The sequence below is a fragment of the Olea europaea genome, chromosome 16 (assembly GCF_002742605.1).
Source record: "Olea europaea var. sylvestris chromosome 16, O_europaea_v1, whole genome shotgun sequence".
In the NCBI taxonomy this organism is placed as follows: domain Eukaryota; kingdom Viridiplantae; phylum Streptophyta; class Magnoliopsida; order Lamiales; family Oleaceae; genus Olea; species Olea europaea.
The window spans coordinates 16863021-16879401 of NC_036252.1; the positions used below are offsets into that span (position 1 = coordinate 16863021).

Consider the following 16381-nt stretch of genomic DNA (forward strand, 5'->3'; position numbering starts at 1 on the left):
TATTTAATTTCTAAAGTAAATTTAGTCAAGTATATGTTCTCGCGCCCTATTTTACACCAAAGGGTAGGCCTTTGGACACTAGCTTTATCAGAATTCGAAATACAATATATACCTCAAAAGGCAGTCAAAAATCAGGCTTTGGCTAACTTTCTAGGCGATCATTCATGCCTTGATATGCCTGAAGAGATCGAACTAGAAATCAATTCGTTCGAATTAAAACCTTGGGTGTTGTATTTCGATGGATCAAAAACTTCTAAAGGTGCAAGAGTAGGAGTAGCATTGATTAATCCTTTAGGGATTTGCTACAAGTTTGCATTCACCTTAGACAGAATGTGCACCAACAATCAGGCCGAATATGAAGCCTTAATTGTAGGCCTAGGACTAATGATAGATATGGGAATTAGAAATGTGATCGTTAGGGGCGATTCTCAATTAGTGATACATCAATTGATCGGTGATTTTAAATGTCAAAGTGATTCCATTATAAGTCAATATGAGATTGCCCAAGAATTATTAGAGGAATTCGATCAAGTAGAACTTCAATGCGTTAATAGGATGTATAACGACATGGCAAATGAGTTAGCCCAAATGGCCTCAGGGTACTCAAAGGTCCTGAATTGGAAGTCTACTTGTGAGTATGGAATCATATTGTCCGTGGCTCAAAGAAGGGCGAGAAAGATTGAACTTCACTGCATACAAGATGGAGATGCAGTGGATTGGAGAACAGAGATTAAAGGGTTCCTTAAAGAACCTAATGGAGGGATTAGTAGGAAAATGAAGCTATGTTTGCTGAATTACACACTAATAGATGAAGAGTTGTTTAAGAAACGCTCTGATGGTGTATTACTAAAGTGTGTAAGTTTGCAAGAAGCCAAGATGATCATGGCTGAAGTGCACGAAGGGATATGTGGAGCTCATCAAGCTGGCCAAAGGATGAGGTGTTTAATTATTAGGAGTGGATATTTTTGGCCAAAGATGAGAGAACTATGCGTTCAGTATGCAAAGAGTTGTTTAGCATGTCAAAAGCATGGTCCAATACAAAGGGCGCCAGCACGAGAGATGACACCTATTATTAAACCTTGGCCGTTCAAGGGTTGGGCGATAGATCTAATGGGGAAGATTTATCCTCCATCGTCCAGGCAACATATTTTTGTTATAGTTGCGACCGACTATTTTACCAAATGGGTAGAGGCGGTACCTTTAAAAGAGATCACCTAGAAGAATGTTATAGAGTTTATCCGTGATCACATTATTTATAGGTTTGAAATTCCACAAACGTTAATGGTAGTTCACGGAACATCTTTGAATGGGGATCAAGTGAACAAATTTTTGAGCGAGTTTGGGATTAAATTAGTAAACTTCACACCATACTACGCTCAATCCAACGGACAAGCGGAATCTTCTAATAAGATTCTAAAAAATATCATCAGAAAGATGATAGATGAAAACGCAGAAATTGTCACGAATGTCTGAACAAGGCCTTATGGGCTTATAGAACATCACCTCGATCAAGTACCAAAATTACTCCTTTCCAACTTGTTTATGGACAGGAGGCCGTTTTGCCTATGGAAATCAACGTGCAATCGATTAGAGTGTGCTTGCAACATAAGTTGAATGATGATGAGTATGCCGAATCACTAGTTCAAAATTTATTGAGTTTAGACGAATTAAAGTTGGACGTCTTAGATAGATTGCAAGTTCAAAAGCAAAGAATGGCTAAGTTTTATAATAAGAAAGTCATAGCCAAGTCGTTCAGCCTGGGTGAACTAGTTTGGAAGACGATACTCCCTTTGGATAGCAAGGATCCAAAGTACGGGAAGTGGTCGCCCAATTGGGAAGGACCATACAAAATAAACAATGTGTTGCCCAATGGAACGTATCACTTGGAAGATTTAGACGGCACCAAGCACGTGAGATTCATTAACGGCAAGTATTTGAAAAAATATGTTCCTTCTTTATGAAAATGTGAACAGATAAAAACATAATCAAACATTTTGAACGATTAAAAGATAACAAGGTTAGGGCGAAATACGTTCAAATGAAGTCATTTATTATCAAACGTTCATTACAAGAATAAAAAAATACAAATAATGGATGTTCTACAAAATACAACTAAAGTAAGATAATCTCCCGGTTGATCGTTGAGTAAGCTTCACACCGCCTTCCTAAATGCATCGCACCAATGGTGGGATCGCCGAGTAAGAGGGTGTACTGGCCTTACCACCTTCCTAAATGCATTGCTGCAATGGCGAGCAAAGAGGCTGAGAAGCACTCTCAGCAAGCAGAGTGGCCCACAAGTAGCCCAAAAATTACCTTCCATCATTGACTCCTTGTGAAGAACAAAGAGACGATGGGAAGAATTTTGAAGGAAAAAACTTCGCTGCTGGCCAGAAAATATTTCCTATACCTCCCATACCAAAGGTGACATCAAGGCAAATAGTAAAATGGACGGACTAAACAGTCCATTTTGAGTTGGATTGAGTGTCAGAATGCCAAGCAATGGCAACAAATTAGTTTCGAAGAAAAAAAAATGGACAAGATTTTTAGTACAAAGCAGTTAAAGAATTGACGACTAAAAAACGAACGTCAAATAAATGCACAAGAAGTTAATGTTCATTAATGATGAACAAAATTACAAAAGAAAAAAAAAGACATCATATGTCTTAATTACAGTCTACCCCATACTGAACAAATTCGTTCCCTAAGTTTTTCCCAACCCTCGTTCTGCCGAGAGGAAGTGATGTTCAATTCAGCCGCGACATCATCATCAACTTCCAACTTCTTGTACTGCTCGACCAAAGACTTAGTTCCCTCAATTCCCTGGGAGGCGTTGCGATTTTGAGCAGCCATTCTCGCCCTGCAGTCGTCCATTTTGGCATGAAGTTCCCTCATCTGAGCAGCCAAGTTAACCATCAAAGAGTCTTCAACCATGACTTCGAAAGAAATTTCTTTCAACTCGTCCTCAGCCTTGTTAATCTCCATACGCAAAGACTCTTTCTCAGCTATGGCTCGAAGATATTGAGTACGCTTGGCCTTTAGTTCAACATTCTTGGCCAGCATAGAAAGGACCTCGGAGTGGATAACCTTCAACGTCGCTTTAAAATCGGCAGAAAGATTGAGCGACGGAAGCGTCAGCGCTTGTTCCAACTTCGCACTCAAGTGCTCAAGTTCATCCTTGTGTCTGGCAGCACTAGCCCTTCCAATATCCATATCCATGAAGGATACATACTCAAATATCGACTCCTTGAGGAACTTCAAATCTTCCTCTGAAGAAGCAGCAGGACGATCAGATGGAGCAGGGCGAGACGTCTGGACTTGCCCCCAGGAAGTGAAAAAGTCTTGGATAGAACGCAGAATCCTGTCAGCATCCTGCAAAGAAAATTGCCAATATTAAAGATGCTCACTACAATGAACAAAATAGAAATAGAAGTAAAGCAAAGACTACCTCATCAACAATCATGGAAGATGGCATATCCTCAACCAAGTCTGCCACCAACGACTCCTCCATTCATGAGGACTTCTCCTTATCTGAGCGAGAAGATGTTGCCACAACGGACGGACTCATAGGAGTATCTGCAAAACTCAAGAGCAACAAATCAGAAACCAACAACACAAGCAAAGGTAAGACATCAAAAAACTGAATTACCTTCTGCTTCGATGTTTGGGGGGTTGATGCCCTGGGAAGAAGGTGGCTCATCCATGGGTTGTGATGAGGACTCTGGGACTGAAGATATCTCTTTAAGCGTAGCCCCCTCATCAACCGGTTTGGATGAAGTAGCCTCAGCAGAAGATGATGGAGCAGGAGCTGTCGATGCCAAAGCCTTTGAAGGAGAGGCTGAGCTTTTCTGAGAAGTCCAAAAGATCATCAGCACACAAAAGTTTCAAGTGTGAATAAGTATACTTGTAAGTAAACCAATTTAATTACCTTCCTCCTGACGATAAGAGGGGCATCATCATCATCATCAACATCATCCTCCAGAATGGGAGATGCTGAGGCTGGCCGTTTGCTGCTTGGGGCACTCTTGGCTGTAGTAGGCTTGGCAGGGAGAGAAGAAGATGGGCGAGCAGACTGTTTAGTGCGATGAGAAGGAGAAGGGCTCCGAACAGACAAAGGAGTGACCAAAACAGGAGGAGGAGAAGAAATGCTCGGCTGATCTAATGAATGAAAGGCACGATTGGCGTCAGTCGCAAATAATCTGCGCTTCACTGACGGCTAGAGTTGTTCAAAAAGAGGGTGAATGGCGTGGCTAGAATTGAAAGGGGCTAATGAAAAATGGCTGGTTAAAAGAATATTACGAGCATCTATAGCCTCTGCCTCCGCCTTAGTAATGGTATAAAAACGGTCAACTAAGTTCCTTGAATAGCAAGGAGGAACAGGCCAAGTTTGGCCAAAACCAAGCTGACGAGCAAAAAATTGAGGAGCATAAATCTCTACCCCCGCTTTGGCATTGGTCCCAGTTAGAATATCATGAAATAGCTCCCTCTTGGTTAAAAACTGGATCCAATAGTGAAAGGGGGATGTACATAGTTTGAAGTCAAAAAAGGAGGAAAAAGAAAAAAGGAAGGGATTGAATCCAAAGAATAAAAGAATGAAAAAATGTCCCTTCTGGACATATTTACAGGAGCTAAGGGCTCCATGGCTAGCCCATAACAGCTAGCAGAAGAGCGAGAGATGGATGGAGCACCAAGCGATGGAAAATAGGATCTCAACCACAGTTGAGTGAACCAAAGAGGTCTACTGCCAGTGGGAGATGCACCATTCTTTAATTGAGCTTGAAGGGAGGCCATGCCTCTATAAAGGGCAGCCAAAAACAAAGAACATAAATTCAAAGGCCTGCCACGTGCCAATTCGTGCGCTATAGGTAAATAACTCAAGGAGGGCTTTATGCTTGGCACGCACAAAATATATTTACAAAGCCAAACTAAAAGGAAGGCCACTTGCTCAGTATGGGAAGGCTCAGCGCTCGAATGATTGTGGAGGGTCTGCAGGCTTGAGTAAGAATCGGTGTAGTTTTTACCAAATTTTGGGGCGCCACCAGAAACTAAGATACCTGGAAAAATGGTATCGCCCAAAGGTGGTAGATTCACCAGGGCCCCACCATCCCTTAAGGTGATAGACATGGGGCCAAGAGGGAAAATAAAGGTGTTATACTCAGGGGACCAAAAACTCAAAGCAATCGAAAAGAGTGCTGAATCAAAAGTAGGGGGACGAATAGAGATTTCTAACAAATCAAAAATCCTAGCGCTATCAAAAAGTGCCTTAGTAGGACCATGACCCACAAGGTGAGCATGCCACCTACGAAAAGCTACATCAGATTTAGGCCAAGTGCGAATACCTCTTTCGCGAAGTGGCCCCAGCGGTAGAGAGTTCAAAAATGGAGGCCCTGAGTGCAAGGAAACAGCTGACCCACCGCCGCCTGTTCAACTGCCTCTATATTGTTGAAGAAAGGGCCCAAGTAGAACTCATTACGTCCAACGTCGGCGGGTGCGAGAAAACTCGGAGTTATGTATGGACGACTCAGGAGTTTCTAAAAGTCATCGAAACTAAAGGAGTAGCCAGCTTGAGATTTTGAAGTAGTCATTTGAGATGGAATGAAGTTTTGCAGGGTTACGTAGCAGGGAAGCAAAGGATGAACAGTAAATCTTGAGAGAGACGCAAAAAATTTGAGGCGTGAGTTAGTGGTGCAGTGAAATGGCGTGTTGGGGGGGTTATAAGGGTTTGCAAAACGACGCACCTTTCCAAGTTATAGAAGGAAACAATAATTGAAATTCTTGGGAATTTCGAATGTTGCTGGAAATACAAAGTGAATTTGGCAAAATTTAATAATTATTATTAATTCTGCCATATTGGGGGGTAATTGTTGACACATAAAAATTTAGCCCAAATCAAGCGGCCCAAGAAGTGAAGCCCAATTGGAGGATCCCCAAATCAGAAAGCCCAAAGAACGAAGCCCAATCATACAAATCAAGATGAAGGCCCGAATAAGGAGGCCCAAGAACGCGGTAGCGCCATCGCCCAAGTTTGCAAGTCGCCCAGAATCTGAGCGAATGGAGTGTCATACAGTCGCCCAGAGCTGTTACTCTATTCTCGCCCAAACCTTCAAGTCGCCCAAGGTCTTAACAAACATAAAGCGTCATGGTTATCAAGAAGTGCAGTTATCAAAGCAGTTATAAAAGCAGCCCTATCACATTCCACAATTCGAGGAATTCAATCGAAAGCGGTTGAACGATGAAGAGTAATGGCAGTAGTTAAAAAAGGAAGTTGTCATGACAAGTTGGCCATTACGAAAAAAGTGGGCAGTTATAGGACGATCAGGCAGTTTTTAGAGCGGTTGATCACAAAGAGATCGTCCATGAAGTATAAAAGGGAGAAAGGACTTAGAAGAAAGGACCGAATCCAAAACTCTCGAATAGAGAACATGTAATTTTCATTTCCTTAGTTTTTAGACTTAAACACTTTTCTTTTAGTAACTCGTGTGCTTGCGCCCCTTGGAGGCACGTTGTTTTTCATTCCCAATTGTAAAGTCATCGCCAATAAAAGAACACCCATTTTTGGGACTTTGTCTCAAGAGGTTTCGTCCCTTACACAATCGTCTGATCCTTCTTAATTGTTAGCGACTAACCCGCGCGAAACAGGTTTATATTTTCATCTTTTTTCGATGTGGGATTTTATCCCCTTAACATGCCCTCGCAAGGTGGTTCATTTGAGCACTTAGGGTTCCATCTTAACATGTCGACCTTATTAAGAGAAGTAATCCAAACCATTTATAAATTGGTCTATATTTTCATCTTTTTTCGATGTAGGATTTTATCCTTTAACAAAATGCTCATGTCGTCGTAGTAGCGATGACAATAATGGTAGGGGAGGATGGCTTTTAGTGGTCATGGGAGAATGTTAAACTTATTCTTCTTCTTTTTTTTTCTTTTTTTTTTCTTTTTTGTGGTTAGGTTACACTGAAAAGTTGGATTATGAAAGTACAATTAGTCCAACAAAGTGATTTTTTTATTCTTTAGACCGTAGAAACAACACACTAATGCATTTATTTTTAACCTCTTTCCGATGGTATAACAAATTAATTACTTTCTAGATAAATAAAAGCAAGAAATTAACATTGAAACCAAATATATGTCGGTTGGTTTGTGGTCCATATGGACCCATTCACCTGTTTTTTAAATCCCACTCCATCCCATGAAGAAAACATGAAGACTGGCTAGAATAGGAAGAGGAAAAAGAAAGGTTTGACTTCCACCATACAGGTAGGGGTAGATCCAACCTTGAGGTTGAACACAAGCTACAATACAAATATACATGGATTTATCTTCTTCTTTTTTAAAGCTAAGTAAAATTAGAAATTTTCAGGATCCAGGCACGGGCTATAGCATGGTAGAGCCCGTGCCTAGATCCGCTAATGAAGACTGGCTAGAATAGGAAGAGGAAAACCACACTGTTTAGGACCAATGGGTTGAGACACATCCTTTCTAACACCTACAGATGTTAATCAAGTTCAAGCAATGTTTGAACCTATCCATTGTGATCAGCTTTGTCATCGTGTCTACTGCATTCTCTGAGGTATGCACCTTCTCTAACAACAATTCTCTTGAAATAACCAACTCTCTTATCTTGTGAAATCTCACATCAATGTGCTTGGTTCTTGCATGATAAATATGATTTTTCGCTAAGAAGATGGCTCTCTGACCACCACAGTACAACTTCATTCCATCTTACTTGATCCTAAGTTCCCTAACAAGCTCTCTCAACCACAATAATTCCTTGACTACCTCAATTGCCGTCATGTACTCTGCTTCAGTTGTAGATAATGCCACAAGTGACTTCACCATTGATCTCCAACATATAGGCTCACATGCAAGTGTGAAAACATAACATGTATGGAACCTTCTGTCATCCAAGTCCCCTACATAATTTGCATCTACATATCCCTGAATTGAAACATCATCATGTTATCTCTCAAATATGATCCCACTCTATTGTACTTTTCAAGTACCTGAAAATCCATTTTACAGTTCTCCAATGCTCTCTACTGGGATTAGCCATATACTTGCTAACCACACTGACTGCATGCGCTAGATTTGGTCTGGTACACACCATTGCATACATTAAACATCCAACTACGCTAGCATAAGGCACCTTTGACATCTCTGCAATTTCTTCTTCATTCTTTGGGCACTGATTATTAGACAATTTGAAGTGATTTGCAATGGTGTAGCAACTGGTTTTGCATCGGACATGCTAAACCTCTCCAACACTTTCTTTAAATATTTTTTCTGAGATACCCATAATTTTCTAGCCTTCATATCTCTGTTGATCTCCATGCCAAGAATTTTCTTAGTCGATCCCAAGTTTTTCATATCAAACTTACTGGTCAACAAAGATTTCAATCTGTCTACCTCATTCATGTTTTTAGCAGCAATTAGCATGTCGTCCACATACAACATCAAGAAAATGTATGAATGATCCTCAAGAACTTTGTAGTAAACGCAACAATCATACTCATAACGACTGTAGCCAATCCGAATCATATGAGAGTTGAACTTATTGTACTATTGTCGAGGAGACTGCTTAAGCCTGTATAAAAACTTCTTCAGTTTATACACAAGATTCTCTATTCTTGGTTCCAAGAACCCCTCTGACTGCTTCATGAAAATTTGCTCCTCCAAATCACCATGAAGAAAAGCAGTCTTCACATCTAATAGCTCTAATTTCAAATCAAAACTAGCCACCATTGCCAAAACAATCCTGATGGAAGTGTGTCTGACGATTGGTGAGAAAATTTCATCATAATCTATTCCCTTCCTCTGTAAGTATACATTTGCTACTAATCGAGCCTTGTATCTTTCTCCTTCCTTTTCTAACGTTCGGTATGCTACGTTCCTTCCCTCCACTCCGCTTTGCTCCGGCATCGGCCTATTTTATCTAGAGAACCTGTGTTTCACTTTATATGAGTCACATATACAATATTTTTACTCATTAAAAACTGGTAGTATTATTTCATATTTTGATTACCAAGGTCCACGATGTTCATCCTTTGGATTTGGAGATGGTGGAATTGGACCCTTTCAGAGTCAATAACACAGAAGAACTCTATTTTAAAATGATTACACATGGATTAATGGTAAGAGCAACTTATAAGTTGTAATAGAATCAGAGTTTTATTTACTTTTTTCTACAATAAGTTTGCTTATGTCTTTTATTGAATTTTCCAGTGGCAAATGTAATTTTCTTAGAATCCTCTGCTTGGGTTGGATTCTCTTATTCAAACACGTCCACTGATTACAATCGCGCTGGTGATACGAGCACTGCCAATGATGCCTATACTTTTCTCGTCAATTGGCTTGAGAGGCTTCCACAATACAAAACCAGGGAATTCTACATTACTGGCGAGAGTTATGCAGGTCATTATATGCCACAGTTAGCGTACACCATATTACTTAACAACATCAACATAAATCAAACTGTTATTAACCTAAATGGAATTTTAGTACGTTCAATCAACACAAGTTCTCCTTTACATTTCAAGTTGTGTTTATGTTTAAACTGATTTATTATAAATAGTTCAGGTAGGAAATGCATTCTTTGATGACTCGAAAATGTCACCAGGATACTACAATTATTTTTGGACTCATGCTTTAAACTCAGATGAGACTCATAAAGAAATCATTTCGTTGTGTGATTTTTTGAGTAGCACTGCATCTGACGAGTTCAATAGTTCTATCAATAAAGTTTATAATCAACTAGGAAATATTGACATAACAAACATTTATGCACCAAGATGCCGGAATCCTGAGCTTAAAAATGGCTCCAGCAGTTCTGTAATCCCTTTTTATCACCTACTCACTTTGACTTTCATTTTTTGCTTCATTAAGTTACTATTCAATTGATTTGATCAGGTTAACTTCTTTGATCCCTCCTTGGATATACACATGTAATACTACTTAAATATTGCAGAGGTTCAAAGGGCTCTTCATGTAAAGCTTACAAGCTGGAATCTTTGCAGGTAAAAATTGGAAAAAAATAGATGTCTTGCAAAAATTATAAGAAGAAAGCAAGTTTCAATTTTGATCTATTTGTGCAGACTTTATAACTAGACAGACATGCAAAGAACTACTTTGCCAATCATTGAGAATCTCATGGCTATACAGGTAAGTCTTTTTGATGAATCACATCATCTAAAAGCTTAAATTTTTGGATAAAACGTGCTTTTTCAAATTTACTCTTCAAAATGCCTATTAATGTGAATGCTGAATTTATTATTTTACCTAAAACCTGATCAAGTGTGTACAATTTTTATAAATAAGTGACAACCAGTCAGTATAATTTTAATCTTCAACTATATTCCAACCATAAATCCTTGAATAAGCATGGCACAGGTAGATTTATTTATTTATTTATTTATTTATTTATTATTGTTATTATTATTATTATTATTATTATTATTATTATTATTTATTTTTTGCCAAAATTACCTCAACTTGAAAATCCAAGCATAAGATATTCATTTTGTTGATTACAAAGGCATAGTATAACTAGATGGTAATGGATATAAGAATTCCGAGACATCTTGCGACAAGTTGAGTTTTAATAAGTTGCTCATTTGGTTCAATTATATCATTTTATACATCTTGTTTTATGCATTTTTGTCATTCTTTAACTCTATCTACATAATTAATCTTGGACATGGAGATATTATGGTTTCACATGAATAGAAAGTTTTATTCAATTGATTTTGTAAAGGTTGGTTTAAACAAGGCATTTCCTCGTATTTTTATGCAGCGGTGACATAAATGCAAATGTTCCGGTGACAGTAACCAGAGTTGCAATAAACAACCTAAAACTTGCAATGGAGAATCCTTGGCACGCATGGTACCTTAACAATGAGGTGAGAACCATGAGAACTTCGAAGATTGTAATGGGGACGCAACTATCTCTTCTAAAAGTCCAAGCTTAAGGGTGATTGAATCCCACAACTATTTGACCCCTACAATACCCCCACGGCCCCAAATTCGACGTCCATGACGGTCCACTCCAAGACGACCTTCGCTTTACTCAGTCGGCCCTTCTTTGGCTGCTGGTATTCAGCACTTTGCTTAGTTCACCCCTTTCGGGATTCAAGCCTATGACGTGTCACAAAAGCCCATGCTTGAGGGTGATTAAATCCCACAAATATTAGACCCTAATAGATTGATAGCTTGCTTTTGATCGTTAATGTTGATGAATGCAATGGCAGGTCGGGGGATATGTGGTGGAATACAAAGGATTAACATTTGTGATAGGTCCAAAAAACCATCCTCAGTGGGCATTTACCATGATATCTTCATTCCTTCAAGGGATTCTTCCTCCTCCTAATTTTCTGAATTTTTCTGGACACTAAATATGCCCTCCAACGATTTGCAATTCTCTTTTTTAATTTTTTTTATTGCTAAATGTAAATATCATTGATAAAAAAATATTCATATACAAGTACACCGGGCATACTCGGGTAAAACAGAAGCCAATATCATATACAATTACTCCGGGCATACCCGAGAGATACATCAAAAGTGAAGTGCAAAAATAGTCATTGACCAAACACTAAGGACTCGAAATGGGTCAAGACATTCGGATACAAAGAAAACATAACTTTGTATACATGTGTCTTGATCCGTCTCATAATACAATCCAAATTAGGTGAAAGGTCTACAAAAATCTTCTTATTACGTGTTAACTAAATTTAGTAGACGGTACTTGCAAGTGCAATTCGCTTAGCCTTGCTAAGCCATGATGTCCTTCGGGCCTCTTTTTTCAACCACTTCAAAGTGCTAGCAATTATTGACATAGATCTTTTGATTCCAAGCCACTATCTAATATTCCCCCATAATGTCGAAGTGAAGGAACATTCAAAGAATAAGTGCTGAACTGTTTCTGCCATATGCCCACAAAAATCACACTTGCGATCGATATACAAGAAATGCAGTTTGTCTTTTGTTAGAAGCTTTGATTGAACCCCTAACTAAAGCAAAAAAGAGTGTTTTGGAGTAATGTAAGGTCTCCAAACATCGGCAGCCCAAGTCTTCTTTGTACCCCTCGGCCTAAAGAAATCATAGGCCATTTTTATGCTGAATTTAGGGCCTGTCTCTCAGCCAAGAAAACTGCCCAAAAATCCCAAAATTGGCTCCCTGTTATGAGCAGTCTGTTGACCCATAAAACTGTCAAGATTCAACTGAAATCGGCCCCTATTTTGAATATGGACAGTCTGCTGAATTGAGGGAAAACCAACATATGGAGCCTGGTAATTTTCACTGTCAACTGAGATGGACAACACCGCCTTTCCATGTGCAAGAAACTGGAGACCAGCAACCTTATAAAGCAGTTGATCTCTAATTTCCAGCAATTTTTTAAGGAGTGGAGAGTGATCTTTTCTATGACGAACCTCCCAAATACAAGTCTCTTTAAGATACATTTGGTAAACCCAACGAATCCAAAGTGTGTCTTTTGTATGTTGAATATTTCAAAGGGATTTAGCAAGTAACGCTAAATTTCAACTCTTCAAGTCTTTCAAACTGAGGCCTCCTTCAACTTTTGGGAGGCAAAGATCCTTCCACGCCACCAAAGGTTTCTTAGAACCCCAAAGAAATTTTTGGTAAAGGCTAACAATCCTTGAGATAATTGTAGTTGAGATAGGGAAGATAGAAAGCCAAAAATATTCAACACCTTGAAGAACTGCCTTAATAAGTTCCACCTTGCCCGCATAAGATAGTGAAGAGCAATTCCAAACACTAATGTAACTTGTCATTTTATCAAGAAATGGGGCATAACAACTAACTTTGAGCGTTTCCAAAACAAAGGGATGCCCACCTATCGGAATGGCATAGTACCCCTTGGGATATTTGTAATTGGAAGGATATCCTCAAGTGCTTGTCCATTTATACTAGCTGTATGCAAGCTGGATTTAAGGATGTTCAACCTTAAACCCGATACAAGACCAAATCTTGAGGGGCAATCCATGAGAATTTGCACCGACATAACATCCTCCTAGCAAAGAGCATCAAATCATCTGCGAATGCTAGGTGGATGATCTTTTGGGGGCCACATTTAGGATGATAATAGAACTCACTATCATTTGTGCACGCCCTAATCATTCTTGAGAAATATTCAATACAAAGCACGAACAAAAAGGGGAAGAGATGATCACCTTTTCGGAGGCCTTTCCCTCCTTTGAAAAAGCCATTCGTACTCTCATTTAAAGCTACAGAATATGTTGGAGAAGTAACACATACCATGACCCATTGTACAAGTCTCGGAGGGAAGTGCAACCCTTCAAGCACACCTTTAAGGAAGTCCCAACTTACCGAAACATAAGCTTTCGTAAGATCAATTTTTAGGAGGCATCTTAGAGCAACCATTTTCCTATTGTATTTCCTCATGAGTTATTGGGCAAGGTAGATGATTTTCATGATACTTCTACCTTCAACAAAAGCCTGTGCCTAGTCCACAATATTTCCCAAAATCTTATTAGGCACTTTAACGAGCTAATTATTGATGAAATTGAGTGGATTCCTATATATAATTGTGTAATTATGGTGTTCGTAGGCCAAAAGTCCAAATTGGATGAGAAAAGAGCTAAATCAAGGAAGAAATGACCAAAAGTGCACAAAAACATGACTTGGTGACCATAGTGTACAAGTGCTGAAAGTTTAGGGACCTATTGTTGCAATTTTGGAGGGACAAAGTGATATGAAAATCATAGAGGACCAAGTTTTTCATGATCAAACTTGAGAGCCTTGTGTGCAATTGAATGAAGGACTAAGTTGGAAAAAAAGAAATGAAAAAAGCCTACGCGCAAAAAGCCCGCGCTCGCGCGCAGGCTTACTATGGCGCTTGCGCGGGAGGCTCTTTATGATATCCCAATGCCAAAAGCATCTAAACGTGTGCGAGCACCACAAATGCCCGTGCGCACTCGCTGCTTTCCGACTGGGCAAATTTTGCCTATTTTACGTAAATTTCGGGACCTCTTTCGCAATTTCACTTAAGACGATTTTTGCCATTTAAATACCCATTTGTTGGTCACTTCTAGGGCAAGACTTATAGGAGAACACTTAGAAAATCTTTCAAGGAGAGAAGAGGCAAGAAGAAGGGAGAATTTCTAGCAAAAATTGGGAGTTTACAATGAATATTAAAAATTTCAATCCCTCACTTCTTCAAGAATATATTCAAGGGACGATTTTCTTCCACTCTCTTATATTTTTCTGTTATCCCCTTCATTTTGTAATGGGTTCTCTCTTTATTTCATTTTTGTGCTTCTATTTTGCAATGGGCTAAGTGTTCAATGTTGGGATTTATGACGTAGCTTGACTTAAGTTTCTTTAATGTCAATATTCATCATTTAATGTTTTAATTACTATGTTATTGTGCATTTATTATTGTGCTTAAATTTTCTTCATGTATGTGGCCTATCATCTGTCTTGACTTGAGCAAACCAAAGAGGTGGTGGATGGGGAGATAAATGAAGTATTTACCGATGAACAACTATTGCAAATTATGCATCTTCTGCAAGCCCCCCATATACCATGGTATGCGGACCATGTGAACTTTCTTGCTAGTGGCATCACTCCCCCGAATCTCTCTTACCAACAAAGGAAGAAGTTCTTTGTCGACATCAAGCATTATTTTTGGGACGATCCTTTGTTGTTCAAACGGGGCCCGGATCAAATTATTCGGAGATGTGTGCCGGAAGATGAAATGGAGCAAATCCTTGAACAATGTCATTCCTCACCCCATGGTGGTCACTTCGGGACAGTGAAAATCACATCAAAGGTACTTCAATCCGATTTTTACTGGCCCACATTTTTCAAAGATACTCACACTCTTGTCTCCAAGTGCGAAAAATGCCAACGTCGTGGTAATATTTCCAACCAAAATGAAATGCCTTTGAATTCTATATTAGAGGTGGGAATTTTTTATGCATGGGTATTGATTTTATGGGACCTTTTCCTCCTTCATTCTCAAATCAATACATATTGGTGGCGGTTGATTATGTGTCAAAGTAGGTAGAAGCGGTGGCTTTGCCCACTAATGATGCTCGGGTGGTAGTAAACTTTTTAAAGAAAAATATTTTCTCTCACTATGGCATCCCCCAAGATATCATTAGTGATGGAAGTAAACATTTTTGCAATCGCCTCTTCGGCTCAGTATTGACCAAATATGGAGTAAAGCATCGTGTAGCCACTCCCTATCATCCCCAAACTAGTGGCCAAGTTGAAATTTCGAATCGGTAGTTGAAGAGGATTCTTGAATTGACGGTGAGTGCCTCTAGAAAAGATTGGTCCAAGAAATTGGATGATGCATTATGAGCTTATCGTACCACGTTCAAAATGCCTATTGGTATGTCTCCCTATTGTCTTTTGTTTGGGAAATCTTGCCACCTCCCAGTAGAACCTGAGCATCGAGTTTATTGGCCAATAAAAGCTGTGAAGTTTGATGTGAAATTGGCTTGTGAGAAAAGATTGCTCCAATTGAATGAACTTGATGAAGCCCGCCTTGACTCTTACGAGAATGCTCAAATTTACAAAGAAAAGTCAAAGAAATGGCATGACAAACACATTGTGAAACGCGAGTTCTTTGTTGGACAACAAGTTATTCTCTACAATTCTCGACTCCAATTGTTTCCCGAAAAGCTCTGCTCAAGATGGTCGGGTCCTTTCACCATTGCTAAAAATTTTCCACATGGAGCAGTTGAACTTCATCATGAGGAAAAGGAGAACTTCAAGGTTAACGAGCAACGGTTGAAACCATTTGGAGGTGATTTTTCTAAGGAGAAGTCCTCCATTCCTCTTACCAATTTGGAGTGAACAAGGCCTATAGTCGAGCTACGGACTATAACCAAGCGCTTGTTGGGAGGCAACCTAACTTTCTTATTCTTACACTTCAGTTTATGTTACTTGTGATTAATACTTTTGTTATTACATTTTGAACTAATACAATTCTTTTGCAGGTCAAAATTTTTGAAGTCCTAGCCACCTATAGACCTCAACAAGTTTGGGGGTGCACGGTCTACTAAGTCATAAACCAAAAATTCATCTACAACATCCTTCAACAAACACCTAATCAGGGAAGTTTCGTCAACTCTCTCTCCTTATTTTGTATTTATGCACACATTGAGGACAATGTGTAAGTTAAGTTTGAGGGTGTTAAATGTTGATTGGCTATTGTGTCTATTTATCGTGCTTATATTGGTGTTGATACTGGCTTGTTGGATAGTCTAGTCAGCTTTTGATGATTTGATGTGATGTTTAAAATTGTTACTAATTCATAAGTTATGTCCAATCATGCTATTTGTTCCGATCTTGAAAATTTGCTTGTCCATGTGAGATTTTATACCACTTTGAG

General features: G+C 39.2%; 3 protein-coding genes across 3 annotated transcripts; 2 read left to right on the plus strand and 1 right to left on the minus strand.

Annotated features, from left to right (window-relative positions):
• The first annotated feature begins 9056 nt into the window (after positions 1-9056).
• LOC111412692 (putative serine carboxypeptidase-like 23) lies at positions 9057-11387 on the plus strand. The gene is made up of 7 exons (XM_023043615.1): positions 9057-9131; positions 9244-9411; positions 9577-9823; positions 9965-10013; positions 10105-10158; positions 10790-10895; positions 11244-11387. The coding sequence occupies exons 1-7, from the start codon at positions 9057-9059 to the stop codon at positions 11385-11387; spliced, it is 843 nt and encodes a 280-aa protein (XP_022899383.1).
• Positions 11388-12960: 1573 nt separating this feature from the next.
• LOC111412693 lies at positions 12961-13419 on the minus strand. Its single transcript, XM_023043616.1, has one exon. The coding sequence runs from the start codon at positions 13417-13419 to the stop codon at positions 12961-12963; it is 459 nt and encodes a 152-aa protein (XP_022899384.1).
• Positions 13420-15366: 1947 nt separating this feature from the next.
• LOC111412695 lies at positions 15367-15843 on the plus strand. The gene has a single exon (XM_023043617.1). It carries the CDS (start codon positions 15367-15369, stop codon positions 15841-15843), a length of 477 nt encoding a protein of 158 aa, XP_022899385.1.
• Positions 15844-16381: the final 538 nt, after the last annotated feature.

Coding starts and splice junctions, on each gene's coding strand:
- LOC111412692 (XM_023043615.1), top strand. CDS start 9,057: ATGGTGGAATTGGACCCTTTCAGAGTCAATAACACAGAAGAACTCTAT. Junction 9,132..9,243: donor TGATTACACATGGATTAATG/GTAAGAGCAACT, acceptor TAATTTTCTTAG/AATCCTCTGCTTGGGTTGGA. Junction 9,412..9,576: donor TACTGGCGAGAGTTATGCAG/GTCATTATATGC, acceptor TAAATAGTTCAG/GTAGGAAATGCATTCTTTGA.
- LOC111412693 (XM_023043616.1), bottom strand. CDS start 13,419: ATGAGGAAATACAATAGGAAAATGGTTGCTCTAAGATGCCTCCTAAAA.
- LOC111412695 (XM_023043617.1), top strand. CDS start 15,367: ATGCCTATTGGTATGTCTCCCTATTGTCTTTTGTTTGGGAAATCTTGC.